General features: G+C 47.8%; 1 protein-coding gene across 1 annotated transcript; it reads right to left on the bottom strand.

Annotated features, from left to right (window-relative positions):
• Positions 1-3238: 3238 nt before the first annotated feature.
• LOC147105574 (zona pellucida sperm-binding protein 4-like) lies at positions 3239-17671 on the bottom strand. Its single transcript, XM_086010923.1, has 8 exons — positions 17549-17671; positions 6565-6662; positions 6356-6489; positions 6082-6271; positions 5698-5845; positions 5466-5538; positions 4732-4842; positions 3239-4659 (listed from the first exon to the last, which is right to left on the bottom strand). Exons 1-8 carry the CDS (start codon positions 17669-17671, stop codon positions 4508-4510), a joined length of 1029 nt encoding a protein of 342 aa, XP_085867049.1. The 3' UTR covers positions 3239-4507.
• Between the last annotated feature and the right edge of the window lie 417 nt (positions 17672-18088).

The raw sequence follows: 18088 nt of genomic DNA, 5'->3' as shown, positions 1-18088 counted from the left end.
TCATGTAATTACTTTTGTTTAGTGTTTTGGCCATTACCTCCAGGTTGTGAGAACCAGTTATGTTAATTAATGATTTGTTGTGTTTGTTTCTATTAGTTTGTCATGAATAAATGACACACAGTTTGTAAAACAAAAAGTTGTTGTATTCAAAATGTACATGTTTGGCCTTTGGAATCATTGCTGCCTTGGCCAGCTATAGGGATTGCGGGTTGCTTTTGATCATGTTGTTCTCCATGCCAGAAACCATTTCCTGAGTAGGGGCCTAGCGGCGTCTTGTTATCAGCCGTTGATGGACGGCCCTTGCAGTTTCAACATTGTTGCTGATCATCCTCCTCTTCCGGTGGTGCACCAATCCCTGATGGCATTGGCTGGGTCCTGAGGATTGCCAGGTTATGAAGAATGCAGCAAACAACTATGAAGAGGGAGACACTCGCTCAGGCGAGTACTGCAGGGCTCCTCCAGAGTTGTCCAGACAGCAGAACCGTTGCTTGAGGACGCCGATCGTCTGCTCAATGATGTTCCTGGTGGCGAGAAGGCTCTCATTGTACCACAGCTCAGTACGGGCGTTTGGGGTAATGGAGCGATGTCAGCAGCCAGGTGCAGAGTGGATAATCCTGGTCTCCGCAGAGCCAACCACCTGGCTGTTGCACTGCCTGGAAAAGCTCTGGCACACCACTCTGCCGCAGGATAGAAGCATCGTGGCTGCTGCCAGGATAGCAGTCATTGACAGCATGTATCAGCTGTCTATAGTCACACACCAACTGGACATTAAGCAGTAGAACCCCTTGCGGTTTCAGAAAACCTCTGCATTCTTCTGCGGTGCCCGCAGTGCCACATGCGTGCAGTCAATGGCGCCCTGCACCGCCCACTATCCTTGCAAAGCACAATGCACGTTCATGGTGTGGCACCCCACTAGCTAGTTTGCCAATTGGCAAATGACCCATTTATCCTGACCCTTTTCTGTTAGCCAATCCTCTATCCATGCTAAAGTATTACCCTCAACACCGTGAGCTCTTATCTTGTGCAGTAACCTTTTATGTGGCACCTTACTGAATGACTTTTGGAAATCCAAATACACTACATCTACTGGATCCCCTTGATCCAGCCTGCTCGTTACATACTCAAAGAATTCTTATACATTTGTCAAACACGATTTTCCTTTCTTAAAACAGAACATAATAGTAGCAGGAGCAGGCCATTTGGCCCATCAAGCCTGCTCTGCCATTCAATAAGATCACGGCTGATCTTCTACCTCATCTCCACTTTCCGGCACTATCCCCATATCCCTTAGTCAAAAATCCAGCGATCTCGGTCTTGAATACACTCACCGACTGAGCCTCCACAGCCCACTGCGGTGGAGAATGCCAAAGATTCACCGCCCTCCGAGTGAAGACATTTCTCCTCCTCAGTCCTAAATAGCCAACCCCTTATTCGGAGACTGTGACCACTGGTTCGAGACGCCCCAGCCAGGGGAAACATCCTCCCTGCATCTAGCCTGTCAATCTAAGAATTTCATATGTTTCAATGAGATCACCTCATTCTTCTAAACTCTAGGGAATATAGTCCCAGTCTACTCACTCTCCTCACATGACCAACCCCCAGCCCAGGAACCAGTCCGGTGAACCTTCGTTGCACTCCCTCTATAGCAAGTATATCCTTCTTTAGAAAAGGAGACCAAAAATGTACACAATACTCTAGCTGTGGTCTCACCAGGGACCTATATAATTGCAGTAAGCCATCTTTACTCTTATATTCAAATCCTCTTGTAATAAAGGCCAACATACCATTTGCTTTCCTAATTGCTTGCTGTTCCTGCATGTTAACTTTCAGTGATTTGTTTAAAAGGGCACCCAGGTCCCTCTGAACACTAACATTTCCCCAATCTCTCACCATTTAAAAAATGCTCTGCTTTTCTATTCTTCCCCTACCAAAGTGGTTAACTTCACATTTCTCTACATTATATTCCATTTGCCATGTTCTCACCCACTCACTTAGCCTGTCTATATCCCCTCAACTTCAATTCCCACCAAGCTTTGGATCAGCAAACTTGGATATATTATATTTGGTCGCCTCATCCAAATCATTGATGTAGATTGTGAATGGCCGAGGCCCAAGCACTGATCCCTGCGGTACCCCACTAGTTATAGCCTGCCAGCCCAAGAATGACACATTTAGTCCTACTGCTTCGTGTTAACCAATCCTCAATCCATGCTAGTATACTACCCCCAATCCCAAGGACCCTATTTATGTTTAGTAATGTTGTGGCACTTTATCAGATGTCTGCTGAAAAACCAAATGCACCACATCCACAGATTCCCCCTTAACTGTGCTGCTAGTTACAAACTCAAAAATCTCCAACAGATTTGTCAAACACGATTTCCCTTTCGCAAATCTATTGACTCTGCACAATCCTGTTATTTTCTAAGTGGCATGTTGAGTTCAATGAAGAGGGACCAAGGACCAAGGCAGCTGAATTACATTCTAACTTTGTATTTGACACCAACATGATTCTTGCTCGACCACATTTACTGACCCATGGAGCTGCTCTCCACTCCTTCCATGTATTGAAGATGCAAGACGTCACCTTTCCCTACATTGAACCCAATGTGCCGCTGACCCATGATCCTGGACAATCCATGGCCCAGAACACACTACCCACAGTCCCAGTTTGGGGGGCTTGGATTGAAATTTTTCAATCTGCATCATTGCTGTGGGTCTTGCAGAAGCCCCACAGTCCCCACTATGGATCTACCGGCACCTGTCAGTGGGTGAAACATGGGCCTCTGCCCCATTACCACTAACCATGGGCCACAGTGGCTTTGGTTCCATTACCATAATCTTTCCCATAATTCAGGTCACATCTTGAAACTAGATCAATGAAAAGCAGAGCATTTCTTTCATCAATACTCCTGTCAGAGTTCTGTGCAGCAGCTCAAGCACCACCTGGCTTTGGGAAATCTCTGCCGACTGATCATTGTTAACTCCACATTCTCCAAAGTCAAACTCAAAGTATCCTGTATTGTCTAAACTAGTTTCTCAGCAACTGAAACTGGACAATTGATAGTGACCTACCTTATCCTATTTATTCCCTCAATCCCAGACTTCCTGTAGAGGTTGTCCCCACAATAAAGGCTCCTGCAGACACCAGTGATTGAGGAAAGCCTCTTGTGCAGGAGTTCCACTCCGCACTGTGGGCATCACACCCCACACTGAGTGGGGTGACTGGATTAGCGCTTCCTACAGTTCCAGATCAGTAAGGATAAGAAAGGCCACGACATCTCCACCCTCAATTGATGTGCTGATACTCCCCCTACTGCTTTATTGAATTGACTGGAGTTTTGATCGATACTGGAACTGGATTCCAAACCGATGCTGGAAGGTTGTTCACAGCAGCTGTTGAAGAGCAGGAGTGAGCTTTCCACTACTGGTCTAGCGAGGCCCAAAACAACCCAACTAGTGGTTTAATAAAAGCAGGAAATAGGCAGGTCAGGCAGCCTCTGTGGAGAGAAACAGAGTTAATGTTTCAGGTCGATGACCCTTCATGGGAATGGGTAAAAGTTAGTGATGTAACAAAGTTTAAGCAAGTACAGGGGCAGGGAAAGGTGTGTGATAGATTTCAAGACAGCCAGGCTGGTGCAATGGGCAGACAGATGAAATTTAACAAACGTGCAAAGTGAAACATTTGGTGGGAAGAACGAGGACAGGCAACATAAACTGAAGGGTACAATGCTAAAGTGGCTGCATGAACAGAGAGACCTGGGAGTATGTGTGCACAAATCATTGAAGGCAGCAGGGCAGGTTGACAAAGCAATTAAAAAGCATATGGGATACTGGGCTTTACAAGCAGTGGCATGAAGTACAAAATCAAGGAAGTTATGATGAACCTTTATAAAACATCGGTTGGCCTCAACTGGAGTATTGTGTCAATTCTGGGCACCGCTCTTTAGGAATGATGTGACGGCCCTAGGAGAGGGTGCATGGAAGAATGATTCCAGGGATGAGGATGTCAGTTACATGGATGACTAGAGAAGCTGGGGTTCTTAGAGCAGAGAAGTTTCAGAGAGCAGAGAAGGTTGAGAGCAGATTGGAGAGGTTTTCAAAAGCATGAGGTGTCGAGACAGTAGATAGAGGGGAACTGTGGCCATTGGCAGAACGGGCCAGAGCCAGAGGACACAGATTGAACGTTAGTTGTAAAAGAACCAAATGGGACATGAAGAAAAACTATTTTGTTTTTTTACTCGGAGTGGTTAATAACTGGAATGCACGGTCCGAAAGGTTGGTGGAGGCCGATTAAATCGTGGCTTTCAAAAGGGAATTGGATAAGCAACAAATAAAAAAAAAATTGCAGGGCTACAGGGAAAGGGCCGAGGAGTGGGACTAGCTGAAGTGCTCTTGCAAACAGCAGGCACGGGCTCAATGGTGACAGCACAGAAGGAGGCCATTCTCTGATTCTATGAACACAAGATCAGGGTTCATGTATAACAGGGTTTTATTGTCCAACAGACATCTACAGCTCCATGGAGCTGCACTCGGAGCCCACCCTGCGGCGATGGTCCATTTTCCACATGGCAACAGTCCCGACCAACAGGGCCACGGAGAGCAGAGCTACCCCAACCGCTGCTCCAGGAAGAACACGGGAGGGGGAATCAGCAGCAGCATCTGTGGGGAGAAGGGAGGGTTAGATGGGCACCAGTTACTCCATCACTAAACAGTGGCAGGGGCCTCCTTTACCTTTCTCTTCCTGGTGGATCCCAGCAGCCAATCTCTCATCTTCCAGGAAAATGATGGCTCCATCAGCGGTCACCAAGGACCCAGCCCGGTCATCGGCGCTTCTTCGCCTCTCTGGGGGAGACAAGAGACAAGAGTTCAAGGTGGGCAATTCAATGTGCAGCTCTCTGAAGCGCTGAATCAGGTGTACAATCCGATGGCCCAATGCAAAAACCCTCGGGCAGTGAGTACCGGAGAGATTGGACTGTAGTTAAACACTGTTCCCTCACTGTCAGACTAAGATTCACTCCTGATTCTCAGAAGGACCCACATCAACCCAGCAAAGTTTGCAGTCGTTGACGGGTCCAATGGCCAGGCTGGTCTCCTGGGGAAAGAGACCCATTTTAAGCACTAGTTTGACGAGCGGTTACACTGGACATACACACATTGCCCAGGTCTCCCCGCCCCCAGATATCGGTTCAGTTCCACCCTGGAACTCCTGGTGACGGCAGGATGCTGGATCAATGTTCAAGGCCAGAGGTGGATTCCATTCAGAACCAGTGCAAGATGTGCTCAGAGCCCCTGAGCCAGATTGCTATTCTGCTGTAGACTAACTGGGATAGAGTTGAGCGGGCAGATTGAGGACACTGCTCCTGTGCCCACTGTTGGGCCCTTGCTGAGTGAGCCCAGTGTCCAGATGCCCCACACCCACCCTTCCCCATCAGGGTTCAGTTTCTAGTCAGATCCCAGCTACTTACTGGGGCTGCAGGGAGCCGTGCAGTTCTCTCGGGTGGAAGGGAAGCAAACTTCAGCACTGCAGTGGAAGTGAACCTGGAAAGAGACAGTGCGGTCTGGTCAGTGCCACAGCTCCCAATCAGGAGATTCATGCTTCTACAGTCAAAGGGTCAACAGGGGCCTCCTCACTGTGAGCAAGACCCAGGGAACAAGTTCAACCAAGAGAGCCAGAGAGCAAGACTGAAGGAAACTCACCTCCCCGCTCAGAGCCCGGCCCGAAACTCGGTCCCAGAAAGCGAAAGTGCTGACTACAAACCGATTCTGGTGAGTTGGGAACGGCGAATGGGAAGCGGCGTCTACCGGGAGGAGGCGGGTTTTGTAATTGTCTCCAGTAAAGGGGCACCTGGAACAGAGAAAGAGCGGGTTATATGGAGAGGGCACCTGGAACTCCCAACTACAGAGTTACAGCGGCACATCAAAGCAAAGTCCCGAGATTAGACGAGATAAAGAAACCAGTCCATTCAAGTCATCAACCTGGAGCTCAGATTGGTTTGATTATTGGCCGTTCCTTCACCCAGTCCATGTCGCCCCCCTCCCCAATCACCAGCCTGCCCCAAGGTCCCTCACTCGCTGCCTTACCTGCCCACCAGGAGGTCCCATCGGAGCCCCGAATGCGGCTCGGGGGTGGGGGTCGCCCAGCAGTCATTGAGCACCAGCACAAGGGACGGATCGTTCCGGTTCAGGACTCGAACCTCCACAAACACGGGGTCCCGGAGCACACTCAGGATCGGGTAGTCACTGGCCACGTACCAGCTCCGGTAGCCACCATCTGGAAAGAGAAGACGATGAAGGACGGCCACTATTTGGAGAGAGAGCCTGAAGTTGGACACTAACCATCAGCAGCACTCGCTACCTCTCGCTATTCTCAGCTCCAGAACCAGGATCCCGGCCTCAGTGGCAGGCAGTGGCGGAGAAAGGCTGTAAACTCTGGGCTTCACCTGCAATTCAGACTCCTGGCTCCCCTTGTAACTGCACTGGACATGGAGCCTGCAAGAGAACGGACACGGCTGGAGAATTCAGCTCCTCACCTTCTCTACCCGCTCCATGTGCTCCCAGTCTCACCTGAAGGGGCTGTCCCGGGTCACCGATCCCAAAGCTCCATCCAAGATCTCAAACTGACCCAACACATCCGTTTCATAGACGGCGTTCACCCCGTCCAGCTACAAGAGACAGAAGACCATCATTACAGAGAAATTGAGCAAGTCTGCCATTGCCTTATCACATGTAGTGTCTTTAAGGGCCCCCATTGCCCTTTAGACCCCCTCTTTCCCACCCGACTGACAGCCATTGATGGGGCTCCCAGCGAGGAGGAGCTCGGGAGAAAACCCGGCGACCAGCGAGGCCCGAGACCAGTCGGGAGCAGTGAGTCGGAGCCCGGTATAAAAACCGGAGAGGCGAGGCCCGAGACCAGTCGGGAGCAGCGAGGAGGAGCTCGGGAGAAAACCCGGAGAGAGGCGAGGCCCGACCAACTCAGCAGCGGGGAGAGAGGTAAAAAGTAATCAGTGTGTGACGTCACCAGGGAGCAGGTAGGTGATTGGTTGGTGAGTATTTCTCTTTTTTCAATACAAGCTTGAATTCTGTGGTGTTAAATTTCTGTGGTGTAGTGGGGATAGTTGGTAAATAAAGCGCCCTAGAGCATACCTGTAACTGGGGTATTGAATAAATTTTTCAAGAAATTAAAGGGGTAAGTCATGGCAGGAGAGTTCAGACCCGTGCTCTGCTCCTCCTGCTCTATGTGGGAAGTCAGGGATGCTGCCAGTGTCCCTGATGACCATGTGTGCAGGAAATGCATCCAGCTGCAGCTACTTGTAGACCGCATTGCGGCGCTCGAGCTGCGGGTGGATGAATTTTGGAGCATGCGCGATGCTGAAAGGCTCGTGGATAACACGTTTAGCGAGTTGTGCACGCCTCAGGGTAGGGCATCACATGGGGTGACCATCAGGCGGAGCAACAAAGGCAGGCAGGTAGTGCAGGGAACCCCTGCGGACATCCCCCTTTCAAACAAGTATACCGCTTTGGATACTGTTGAGGGGGATGACTCACCAGGGGAAGGCAGCAGCGGCCAACTTCCTGGCACTGGGGGTGCTCCTGCTGCCCAGGAAGGGGGGAAAAAGAGTGGGAGAGCAATAGTGGTAGGGGATTCTATAGTAAGGGGAACAGATAGGCGTTTCTGTGGCCGTAGACGTGAATCCAGGATGGTTTGTTGCCTCCCTGGTGCCAGGGTCAAGGATGTCACTGAGCGGCTGCAGGGCATTCTGGAGGGGGAGGGAGAACAGCCAGTGGTCGTGGTCCACATTGGTACCAACGACATAGGTAGAAAGAGGGATGAGGTCCTGCAGCAAGAATTTAGGAAGCTAGGTGAAGGATTAAGGAGCAGGACCTCAAAGGTTGTAATCTCTGGATTACTCCCGGTGCCACGTGCTAGTAAGTATAGGAATAGGAAGATAGAACAGATGAATGCGTGGCTAAAGGGATGGTGCAAGGGGGAGGGCTTTAGTTTCCTGGATCACTGGGTCTGCTTCTGGGAAAGGTGGGACTTGTACAAGTCGGACGGTTTACACCTGAACCAGGGGGGAACCAATATCCTTGCGGGGAGGTTTGCTAGCACTGCTGGGGAGGGTTTAAACTAACTTGGCAGGGGGTTGGGGTACAGAGTGGAGCTATAGTAGGGGGTGATTTACGGCCAAATACAGAGGGAAAAACAAGTCAGCTGGGAAGGCAGAGCAAATATGTGAAGGCAAAAGAGAATATGGCAGGGCTGGAAGGCATTTATTTTAATGCAAGGAGTCTTGCAAATAAGGTGGATGAACTGAAGTTGTTGTTGAACACATGGGAGTACGATATTGTTGCTATCACGGAGACATGGTTGAGGGAGGGTCAGGACTGGCAGCTCAATATTCCGGGGTATAGAATCTTCAGGCGAGACAGAGGGGGGTGTAAAAGGGGAGGGGGTGTTGCAATATTAATTAAGGAGTCAATTACTGCTGTAAGGAGGGATGATATATTAGCGGGTTCCTCTAATGAGGCCATATGGGTAGAACTTAAAAACAAAAAGGGGGCAAGCACTTTGCTGGGAGTGTACTATAGGCCCCCAAACAGTCAGGGGGAGATAGAGGAACAGATATGTAGGCAAATCTCCGAGAAGTGCGAAAATAATAGGGTAATAATAGTGGGGGATTTCAACTTCCCCAATATAAATTGGGACAGTCAGAGTGTGAAAGGCTTAGAGGGTGCAGAATTCTTAAAGTGCATCCAGGAGAGCTTTTTGAGCCAACATGTAGAAAGTCCTACAAGAGAGGGGGCGGTACTGGACCTAATTCTGGGGAATGTAGCCGGGCAAGTGGTGGAAGTGTCAGTAGGAGAGCATTTTGGCGACAGTGACCATAATTCGGTGAGATTTAAGGTGGTCATGGAAAAAGACAAAGACGGCCCGGAAATAAGGGTTCTAAATTGGGAGAAGGCCGATTTTAATATGATAAGGCAGGATCTGGCCAAAGTGGACTGGGAGCAGCTGCTTATAGGAAAATCCACATCAAAACAGTGGGAGACTTTCAGAAGGGAAATAGAGAGAGTACAACGCCAACATGTTCCTGTAAAGGTCAAGGGTGGGACCAACAAGCAAAGGGAACCTTGGATGACAAGGGATATACAAAAATGCATTAGAAATAAGAGGGGGACTTTTGGCAGTTACAAAAGACTAAAGACAGAAGAAGCCCTAGAGGAGTATAAAAAGTGCAGGGGCATACTTAAAAAAGAAATTAGGAGGGCGAGGAGGGGCCATGAAATAACACTGGCGAGCAAAATAAAGGAAAATCCTAAGATGTTTTATAAGTATATTAAGGGCAAGAGGATAACCAGGGAAAGGGTAGGGCCCATTAGGGACCAAAGTGGCAATCTGTGTGTAGAGCCAGAGGATGTAGGCGGGGTTTTAAATGAATTTTTTGCATCTGTGTTCACTATGGAGAAAGACAATGCAGACATAGAAATCGGGCAAGGGGACTGTGACATACTTGAACATATTAGCATCGAGAGGGAGGAGGTGCTAGCGGTTTTAGCGGGCCAAAAAGTGGATAAATCCCCAGGCCCGGACGAGATGTATCCCAGGCTGCTGTGGGAGGCAAGGGAGGAGATTGCAGGGGCTCTGACACTAATTTTCTGAACCTCTCTGGCCACAGGGGATGTACCAGAGGACTGGAGAACAGCTAACGTAGTACCATTATTCAAGAAGGGTAGCAGGGATAAACCAGGGAATTACAGGCCAGTGAGTCTAACATCTGTGGTGGGGAAATTATTGGAAAAAATTCTGAGGGACAAAATTAATCTCCACTTGGAGAGGCAAGGATTAATCAGGGATAGTCAGCATGGCTTTGTTAAGGGTAAATCATGTCTAACAAATCTGATCGAATTTTTCGAGGGGGTGACTAGTGGGGTGGATGAGGGAAATGCTGTGGATGTGGTGTACATGGACTTCAGTAAAGCTTTTGACAAAGTCCCGCATAGGAGACTGGTCAAAAAGGTAAGAGCCCATGGGATCCAGGGTGCCTTGGCGCGTTGGATCCTAAACTGGCTGAGTGGCAGGAGGCAGAGGGTGATGGTCGAAGGTTGCTTTTGTGACTGGAAGCCTGTGTCCAGTGGGGTACCTCAGGGATCGGTGCTGGGTCCCTTATTGTTTGTGATCTACATAAATGATTTGGATGAAAATGTAAAAAGGTATGATCAGTAAGTTCGCAGATGACACGAAAATTGGTGGGGTGGTAAATTGCGAGGAGGAAAGCCTCCGGCTACAGGACGATATAAACGGGTTGGTCAGATGGGCAGAAAAGTGGCAAATGGAATTTAACCCTGAAAAGTGCGAGGTGATGCATTTTGGACGGACAAATAAGGCAAGGGAATACACAATGAGTGGTAGGACCCTAGGAAGTACAGAGGGTCAGAGGGACCTTGGTGTACATGTACATAGATCCCTGAAGGCAGCGGAGCAGGTAGATAAGGTGGTTAAAAAGGCATATGGGATACTTGCCTTCATTAGCCGAGGCATAGAATATAAGAGCAGGGAGGTTATGATGGAGCTGTACAAAACGCTGGTGAGGCCACAGCTGGTGTACTGTGTGCAGTTCTGGTCGCCTCACTATAGGAAGGATGTGATTGCTTTGGAGAGGGTGCAGAGAAGATTCACCAGGATGTTACCTGGGATGGAGCGCCTCAGCTATGAAGAGAGGCTGGACAGGCAGGAGTTGTTTTCCTTGGAGCAGAGAAGGCTGAGGGGGGACCTGATTGAGGTGTACAAAATAATGAGGGGCATAGATAGGGTAGATAAAGAGGAACTTTTCCCCTTAGTGGGGGGGTTATTAACAAGGGGGCATAGATTCAGGGTAAGGGGCAGGAGATTTAGAGGGGATTTGAGGAGGAACTTTTTCACCCAGAGGGTGGTTGGAATGTGGAACTCAATGCCTGAAAGGGTGGTGGAGGCAGGAACCCTCACAACATTCAAGAAGCATTTGGATGAGCACTTGAAATGCCATTGCATACAAGGCTATGGACCAAATGCTGGAAAATGGGATGAGACTGGACAGGGATGGATGGGCGGCACAGACACGATGGGCCGAAGGGCCTCTTTCTGTGCTGTAAAACTCTATGACTCTATGACAAGAGGATTTGAGTATGAGTGAAGATGGCTTACTGCAATTAAATAGGGCCCTGGTGAGACCACACCTGGAGTATTGTGTACAGCTTTGGTCATCTTGCCTAAGGAAGGATGTACTTGCCATAGAGGGAGTGCAATGAACGTTCAGCAGATGGGTTCCTAGGATATGGGTTTGTCATGAGTAGACTGGGAATATATACCCTAGAGTTTAGTAGAATGAGGGGATTGACAGACTAGATGCAAGGAGGATGTTTCTTCTGGCTGGGGAGTCCAAAACCAGGGTCACAGTCTAAAGATAAGGGGTTGGCCATTTTAGGACTGAGGAGGAGAAATGTCTTCACTGAGGGTGGTGAATCTTTGGCATTCTCCACCCCAGTGGGCTGTGGAGGCTGTCGGTCAGTGTATTCAAGACTGAGATCGATGGATTTTTGACTATCAATGGAATCAAGGGATATGGGGATAGTGGAGATGAGGTAGAAGATCAGCCATGATCTTATTGAATGGCAAAGCAGGCTCAAAGGGCCAAATGGCTTGCTCCTGCTCCTATTATGTTCCGTTTTATGAAAGGGAAATAGTGTTTGACAAATGTATATGAATTCTTTGCGTATGTAACGAGCAGGGTGATTTGGATTTCCAAAAGTCATTCGCTAAGGTGCCACGTTAAAGGTTACTGCACAAAATAAGAGCTCAGTGTTGATGGTAATATTAGCATGGATAGAGGATTGGCTAACAGAAAAGAGTTGGGATAAATGGACTTTCAGGAGGCTTTTAATAAGGTCCTGCATAAGATTAGTGTATACAGTTAAGGCACATGGGATTGGGGGCAAGGTATTGACTTGGATAGCAAACTGGTTGGCAGACAGAAAGCAAAGAGTTGGAATAAACGGCTCTTTTTCTGAGTGGCAGGCAGTGACTAGTGGGGTACTGGAGGGATCGGTCCTTGGACCCCAGCTATTCACAATATATGTTAATGATCTAGATATATATATTAATCTAGACAAGGGAACTAGATGTAATATCTCCAAATTTGCAGATGCCACAAAGCTGGGTGTGTGCTGTGAGGAGGATGCTGAGAAATACCTGGTTGGGTGATTGGGCAAGTGCATGGCAGATGCAATATAACGTGGATAAATGTGAGGTTATCCACTTTGGTGGCAAAAACAAAGGCAGATTATAATCTGAATGGCAATAGATGGGGAAGTGCAACAAGACCTGGGTGTCCTTGTGCACCAGTCGCTGAAGGTAAGCATGCAGGTGCAGCAGGCAGTTAAGAAGGCAAATGGTATGTTGGCCTTCGCAGCAAGAGGGTATGAGTACAGGAACAAGGACGTCTTACTGCAGTTGTACAGGGCCTTGGTGAGACCACACCTTGAGTATTGTGTGCAGCTTTGGTTGCCTTATCTGAGGAAGGATGTTCTTGCCATGCAAGGAGTTCAGCAAAGGGTCACCAGGCTGATACCTGGGATGGCAGGAATGACTTCTGAGGAGAGATTGGGCTTGTACTCGCTGGAGTTTAGAAGAATGAGAGGGGATCTCATTGAAACTTATAAAATTCTGACAGGACTGGACAGACTAGATGCAGGCAGGATGTTCCTGATGGTCAGGGAGACCAGAACCAGGGGTCACAGTCTAAGGATAAGGGGTAGGCCATTTAGGACGGAAATGAGGAGGAATTTCTTCACCCAGAGAGTGGTGAACCTGTGGAATTCTCTACCACAAGGCAGTAGATGCCAATACACTAAATATATTCAAGAAGGAGTTGGATATATTTCTAAGGGATCAAGGGATATGGGGAGAAAGCAGGGACCAGGTACTGAATTTGGATGATCAGCCATGATCGCATTGAGTGGTGGAGCAGGCTCGAGGGGCCGAATGGCCTACTCCTGCTCCTATCTTCTGTTTCTATGGGTCATTTGGCAATTGGCAAACTAACTGGTGGGGTGCCACAGCATCAGTGCTGGGGTCTCAACTATTTACAATCTATATTAATGACTTGGATGAGGGACAGTACTGTAGTCAACTTTGTAATGCTATAAAGATAGGTGGGAAAGCAAGTTGAAGATGACAGTCTGCAAAGGGATATAGATAGGTAAGTGAGTGGGCAAAGATTTGGCAGCTGGAGTATAATGTGGGAAACTGAGGTTATCCACTTTAGTAGGAAGAATAGAAAAGTAAAATATTATTTAAATGGAGATAGACTGCATCCTGCTGCATTACAGAAGGATCTGGGAGTCCTCGTACATGAAAGTTAGCCAGCAGGTACAGCAAGTAAATAGGAAGGCAAATGGAATGTTGGCCTTTATTTGAAGGGGATGGAGTATACAAGTAGGGAAGTCTTGCTACAACTGTACAGGGCACTGGTGAGACCACACCTAGGGCACTGCATACAGTTTTGGTCAGCTTATTTAAGGAGGGACATGCTTGCATTGGAGGCTGTTCAGAGAAGGTTCACTAGGTTGATTCCTGAGATGAAAGGGTTGCCTTATGAGGAAAGGTTGAGTAGGTTGGGCCTGTATTCATTGGCGTTTAGAAGAATGAGACGTCATCTTATTGAAACATAAGATTCTGAGGGGGCTTGACAGGGTAGATGCTGAGGATGTTTCCCCTCGTGGGGAATTCAGAACTAGGGGGCATAGTTTTAGGATAAGGGGTCGCCCATTAAGTCTGATGAGGAGGAATTTCCTGAGTTGTGAATCTTTGTAATTCTGTATCCCAGAGTGCTGTGGAGGCTGAGTCAGTGAATATATTCAAGGTGGAGATACAGATATTTGAGCTGCAGGGAGTCGAGGGTTATGGGAACAGGCAGGAAAATGGAGTTGAGGCCAAGATCAGAGCGGCCAAGATCAGAGCAGCCATGATCATGGCGGAGTGGGCTCGAGGGGCCACATGGACGACTCTTGCTCCTAATTCTTATGTAACTCTTGCCCTAAAGCACTGAGGCGCTCCCCTGGTGATTCCATTTCTCACCCAACTGATTTTGACCATGGTTTTGATCACTGCCTTAATCTCTGCTCATAGTTTCTGTGAGCAAAATGCCCCAAGAATTGCAGGACGGGTCATCGCAATGAACTAAATCCGCCAGCATTCAGGGAAGTTAAGATGATAATTTTAGTGCAGGCCCGTGTATGCAAAGTATTCCTTGCCAGTAGTGGCTGGCTCAAGCCACCAAGGCTGCACACATAACCTGAGCATTCTGGACTGTAATTCTTCATTAGCTTGAGGTCTTCTGTAATACCAACATAACTGCTTCAGTGAGGGACACCTGAAGCAGGTGGCTCCGATTGGTTATTGGTGAAATGGAGCAGGACATTTCCAAACGTGAGTTGGTGTTTTCACACTACAGTATGTTTACAGCAGGTGCATGGGTGTATTGTAGTGACATGAACCTGTTACCTGTAGGGGTCCTTTAGAGTAGGTAGAGGGTGGTGTTTATTTCCAGGCAAATCGCCCCTTGTGCTGTGAGAGCTTCTGTTAGCTAAATCTTTATAATGACACCAGTTAGTCAGTGAGTTTCCTGAAGAGCAAGTGAAGTGAGATTGAAGACAGCTTATCCAGGTACAGGTAATGGTGTAGCTGGTGAATGGTCCCAGCAGCAGAGCATTGAAGGATAGACTGAGCCTTCAGCTGAATGTCCATCGCTGACCTGTCGAGGCTACACCATCCTCACACTTCACCTGAGATCACAAGTGTGGCTTTATAATCTCGATTCTATCCAATAGACTAGCTCTCCAATATCAAAGGATGTTAACGTGTCAGCTATCTGAGGAGTCTGATAGTAAACTAGTTGTCCCAATTTATTAAGATGAAATTACTAATCCCAACTGGAAATTGATAATCAAACTGGATTCTGCTGAATTACTGTGCTGTAGTCGAATGGCTTTGCTCTCTGGATTTAATTAAGTGCTGCTTATGTAATTAATAAACAATTCCTCAGTTGTGTGGTTTCTTGTGCAAGAGTAAATCCAGTCAGTCAGTGTATCGTAATGAGGGGGTGGCAGTGGAAATACTCAATTAATCTAAGCCAGTTAATGTGGGACAGTTTGGCAAACCAAATAACCATCGTTCTTCCCCCCAGGCACTGCCTGTAGTGGGGGACGGGGGTGAAAGTTGATTAGGATCTGTCTATCCTTGATTAATATTCTGATCAAGCTACCAATCCCTTTGTTGTCTGCTTCCCCCTAAATATTGCTGTTTCAAGTGCCTGGATAGCTTGTCAAGGTGCTGTGTTGTAAACAGTATGCCCCTTAAATGCAACTAATGATCACCTGGAGTAAGAAAGCACAGCAAACTATCTGTCCTTCAATAGTACCACTCTCAGCAGGGCCCCAGCCAGCAGGAATTCTCCAGTATTGTTACTGGGCCAATCATAGTAACTCTGGATTGCAGGGCCCAGGCTGGCTACTCTGACGATTGGCTGACCTACTGACCGATCAAAGTCTCTCCAGGTATAACGCTCACAGCAGGAGTGTGATGGAACACTCGCCTGGGTTGATAAAGCTGCAGCTAAAAACCATTATCCAGTTCCACACCATCCAGCACAGGTCGGTCTGCTTCACAGCCACTGGGTTTAATCTTCAGCCCTCCATTACCAATGCACTGTGGCTGCAGTATCCATGGCCCATACAATGCACTGCAGCAACTCGCCAATGTTACTTCAACAGCACCTCCCTCCACTGCTACCTCCATCATTGGAAAGGAGAAGAGCAGCAATGGTGTGGGAACACCATCACCTCCGTGTTCCACGCCATGTCACACACCACCCCGCCTAAACTATATGGAACAGTTCCTTCATTGTCCCTGGGTCAAAGTCTTGGAATTATCTGCTGAGCTTCAATACGGCAGCACCATCACCACAAGGACTGCAGTGGGTCAAGGAGAAGACCCATCACCACCACCGTCCCAGGGCAGCGAGGGATGGACAATAAATGTAACTGCTTCATCAATCAATGCTGAGACCACAGCAATCTCCAGAGAAGGGCAGGATACGCTGGAGCAGGCACTATCTGGGCCGTACTACACTGAGCCACTCCACAGGTACCGATCGCTAAGAAGGACATATGGTTCCAGATAGATTTGTAAAAACTCAAATGATCTAACAGCAGCTGACATCCGCCCCATTCATATGAACATAAGAAATAAGAGCAGGAGTAGGCCACACAGCCCCTCGAGCCTGCTCCGCCATTCAATAAGATCACAGCTGATCATCGACCTCAACTCCACTTTCCCGCCCGATCTCCATATCCCTTGCTTCCCCATGGGTCCAAAATCTGAATACACTCAAAGACTCAGCATGTACAGCCCTCTGGGGCAGAGAATTCCAAAGATTCACAACCCTCTGAGTGAAGAAATTCCTCCTCATCTCAGTTTAAAATGGCCTACCTCTTATCCTGCGACTATGCCCCCTAGTTCTAGACACTCCAGCCAGGGGAACCAACCTCTCAGCATTTACCCTGTCCATCCCTGTCAGAATCTTGTATGTTTCAATGAGATCACCTCTCATTCTTCTAAACTCCAGAGAGTATCGGCCCATTCTACACAATCTCTCCTCATTGGACAGCCCTCTCATCCCAGGAATCAATCTAATGAAACTTTGTTGCCTCCAAGGCAAGTATATCCTTCCTTAGATAAGGAGACCAAACCTGTGCACAGTACTCCAGGTGTGGTCTCACCCATGCCCTGTACAATTGTAGCAATACCTCCTTACTCCTATACTCCAATCCCCTTGAAATAAAGGCCAACATGCCATTTGCCTTCCTTATTGCTTGCTGTACCTGCATGCCAGCTTTCTGTGTTTCTTGCACGAGGATATTCAAATCTCTCTGAGCACCAACATTTGAAAGTTTCTCACCATTTAAAAACATATTCAGTTTCTCTATTCTTCCTACCAAAGTGAATAACCTCACATTTCCCTACATTATACTTCATCTGCCGCCTTACTACCCACTCACTCAGTCTACCTATATCCCTTTGCAGACTCTTTGTGTTCTCCTCACAGCTTACTGTCCCACATAGCTTGGTATCATCAGCAAACTTGGATATATTATACTCGGTCCCTTCATCTAGGTCATTAATATAGATTGTAGATAGCTGAGGCCCCAACGCTGATCCTTGCGGCACCCCACTAGTTACAGCCTGCCAACCTGAAAAAGTTCAGTTTATTCCTCACACACAGGATATAATTGAGAAACTACGGGGCACCAAATGAATCTAAACCTTATAAAAGGTTACTGGGAGTTGCCACCATGCCCAAGGGCTCAGTCCTGCTCTGCGTTTATAACATTGTTGCTGTACAAGTTTAATATTATTACTAAATCCTCGTCCATCAGCTCAGTAGCGACAATGGGGCTGAATTTATTGACACCAATGTTGTGGGTTCTAAATTAGACTGACCACTCCACTCACCTGTATCCCTTTCTGTGATAAGTCACTCCTGACATTGTCTATCCAGCACCTCCTTGGTCTTCCTTGGTCTTCCTCGGCTTCTTGTTCCAGGTGCCTCTGTGTGCAACATTCTGATTTTTGCATCCCGGAAACTCCCGTTATTCCTCTCCAACTATTCATCTCTGCTCCTGGTGTCTTTTGCTCATCAACTTTTCCCATGTTCCAGCTCTCTGATCTGAACAATAATATGGGGATAATATTGCTTCATAAACTCTCGTCTTTGTTTCACCAAAATATCTTCAGCCTTCCGTATCCCACTACGTCTGCCAAAAGCTGCTGATCCAAGTCCAATCCTTCTTTGTTGTCTTCTTCACAACAACAAAGCCAACAACTTGTATTTATATAGCACCTTTAATGTAGTAAATCGTCCCAGAGCGCCTCACAGGAGTGTTAGCAAACAAGATTTGCCACCCAGCCACATATTGGGGCAGATGACCAAAGGCTTGGTGAAAGAGGTAGATTTAAGGAGTGTCTTAAAGGAGGGGCGAGGTAGAGAGGCGG

This window comes from Somniosus microcephalus, chromosome 17, assembly GCF_052327205.1.
Source record: "Somniosus microcephalus isolate GS21.2 chromosome 17, FLI_Smic_1.0, whole genome shotgun sequence".
Classification (NCBI taxonomy): domain Eukaryota; kingdom Metazoa; phylum Chordata; class Chondrichthyes; order Squaliformes; family Somniosidae; genus Somniosus; species Somniosus microcephalus.
The sequence above is the reverse complement of the archived record's forward strand: the minus strand, read 5'-3'. Positions and strand labels throughout refer to the sequence as shown.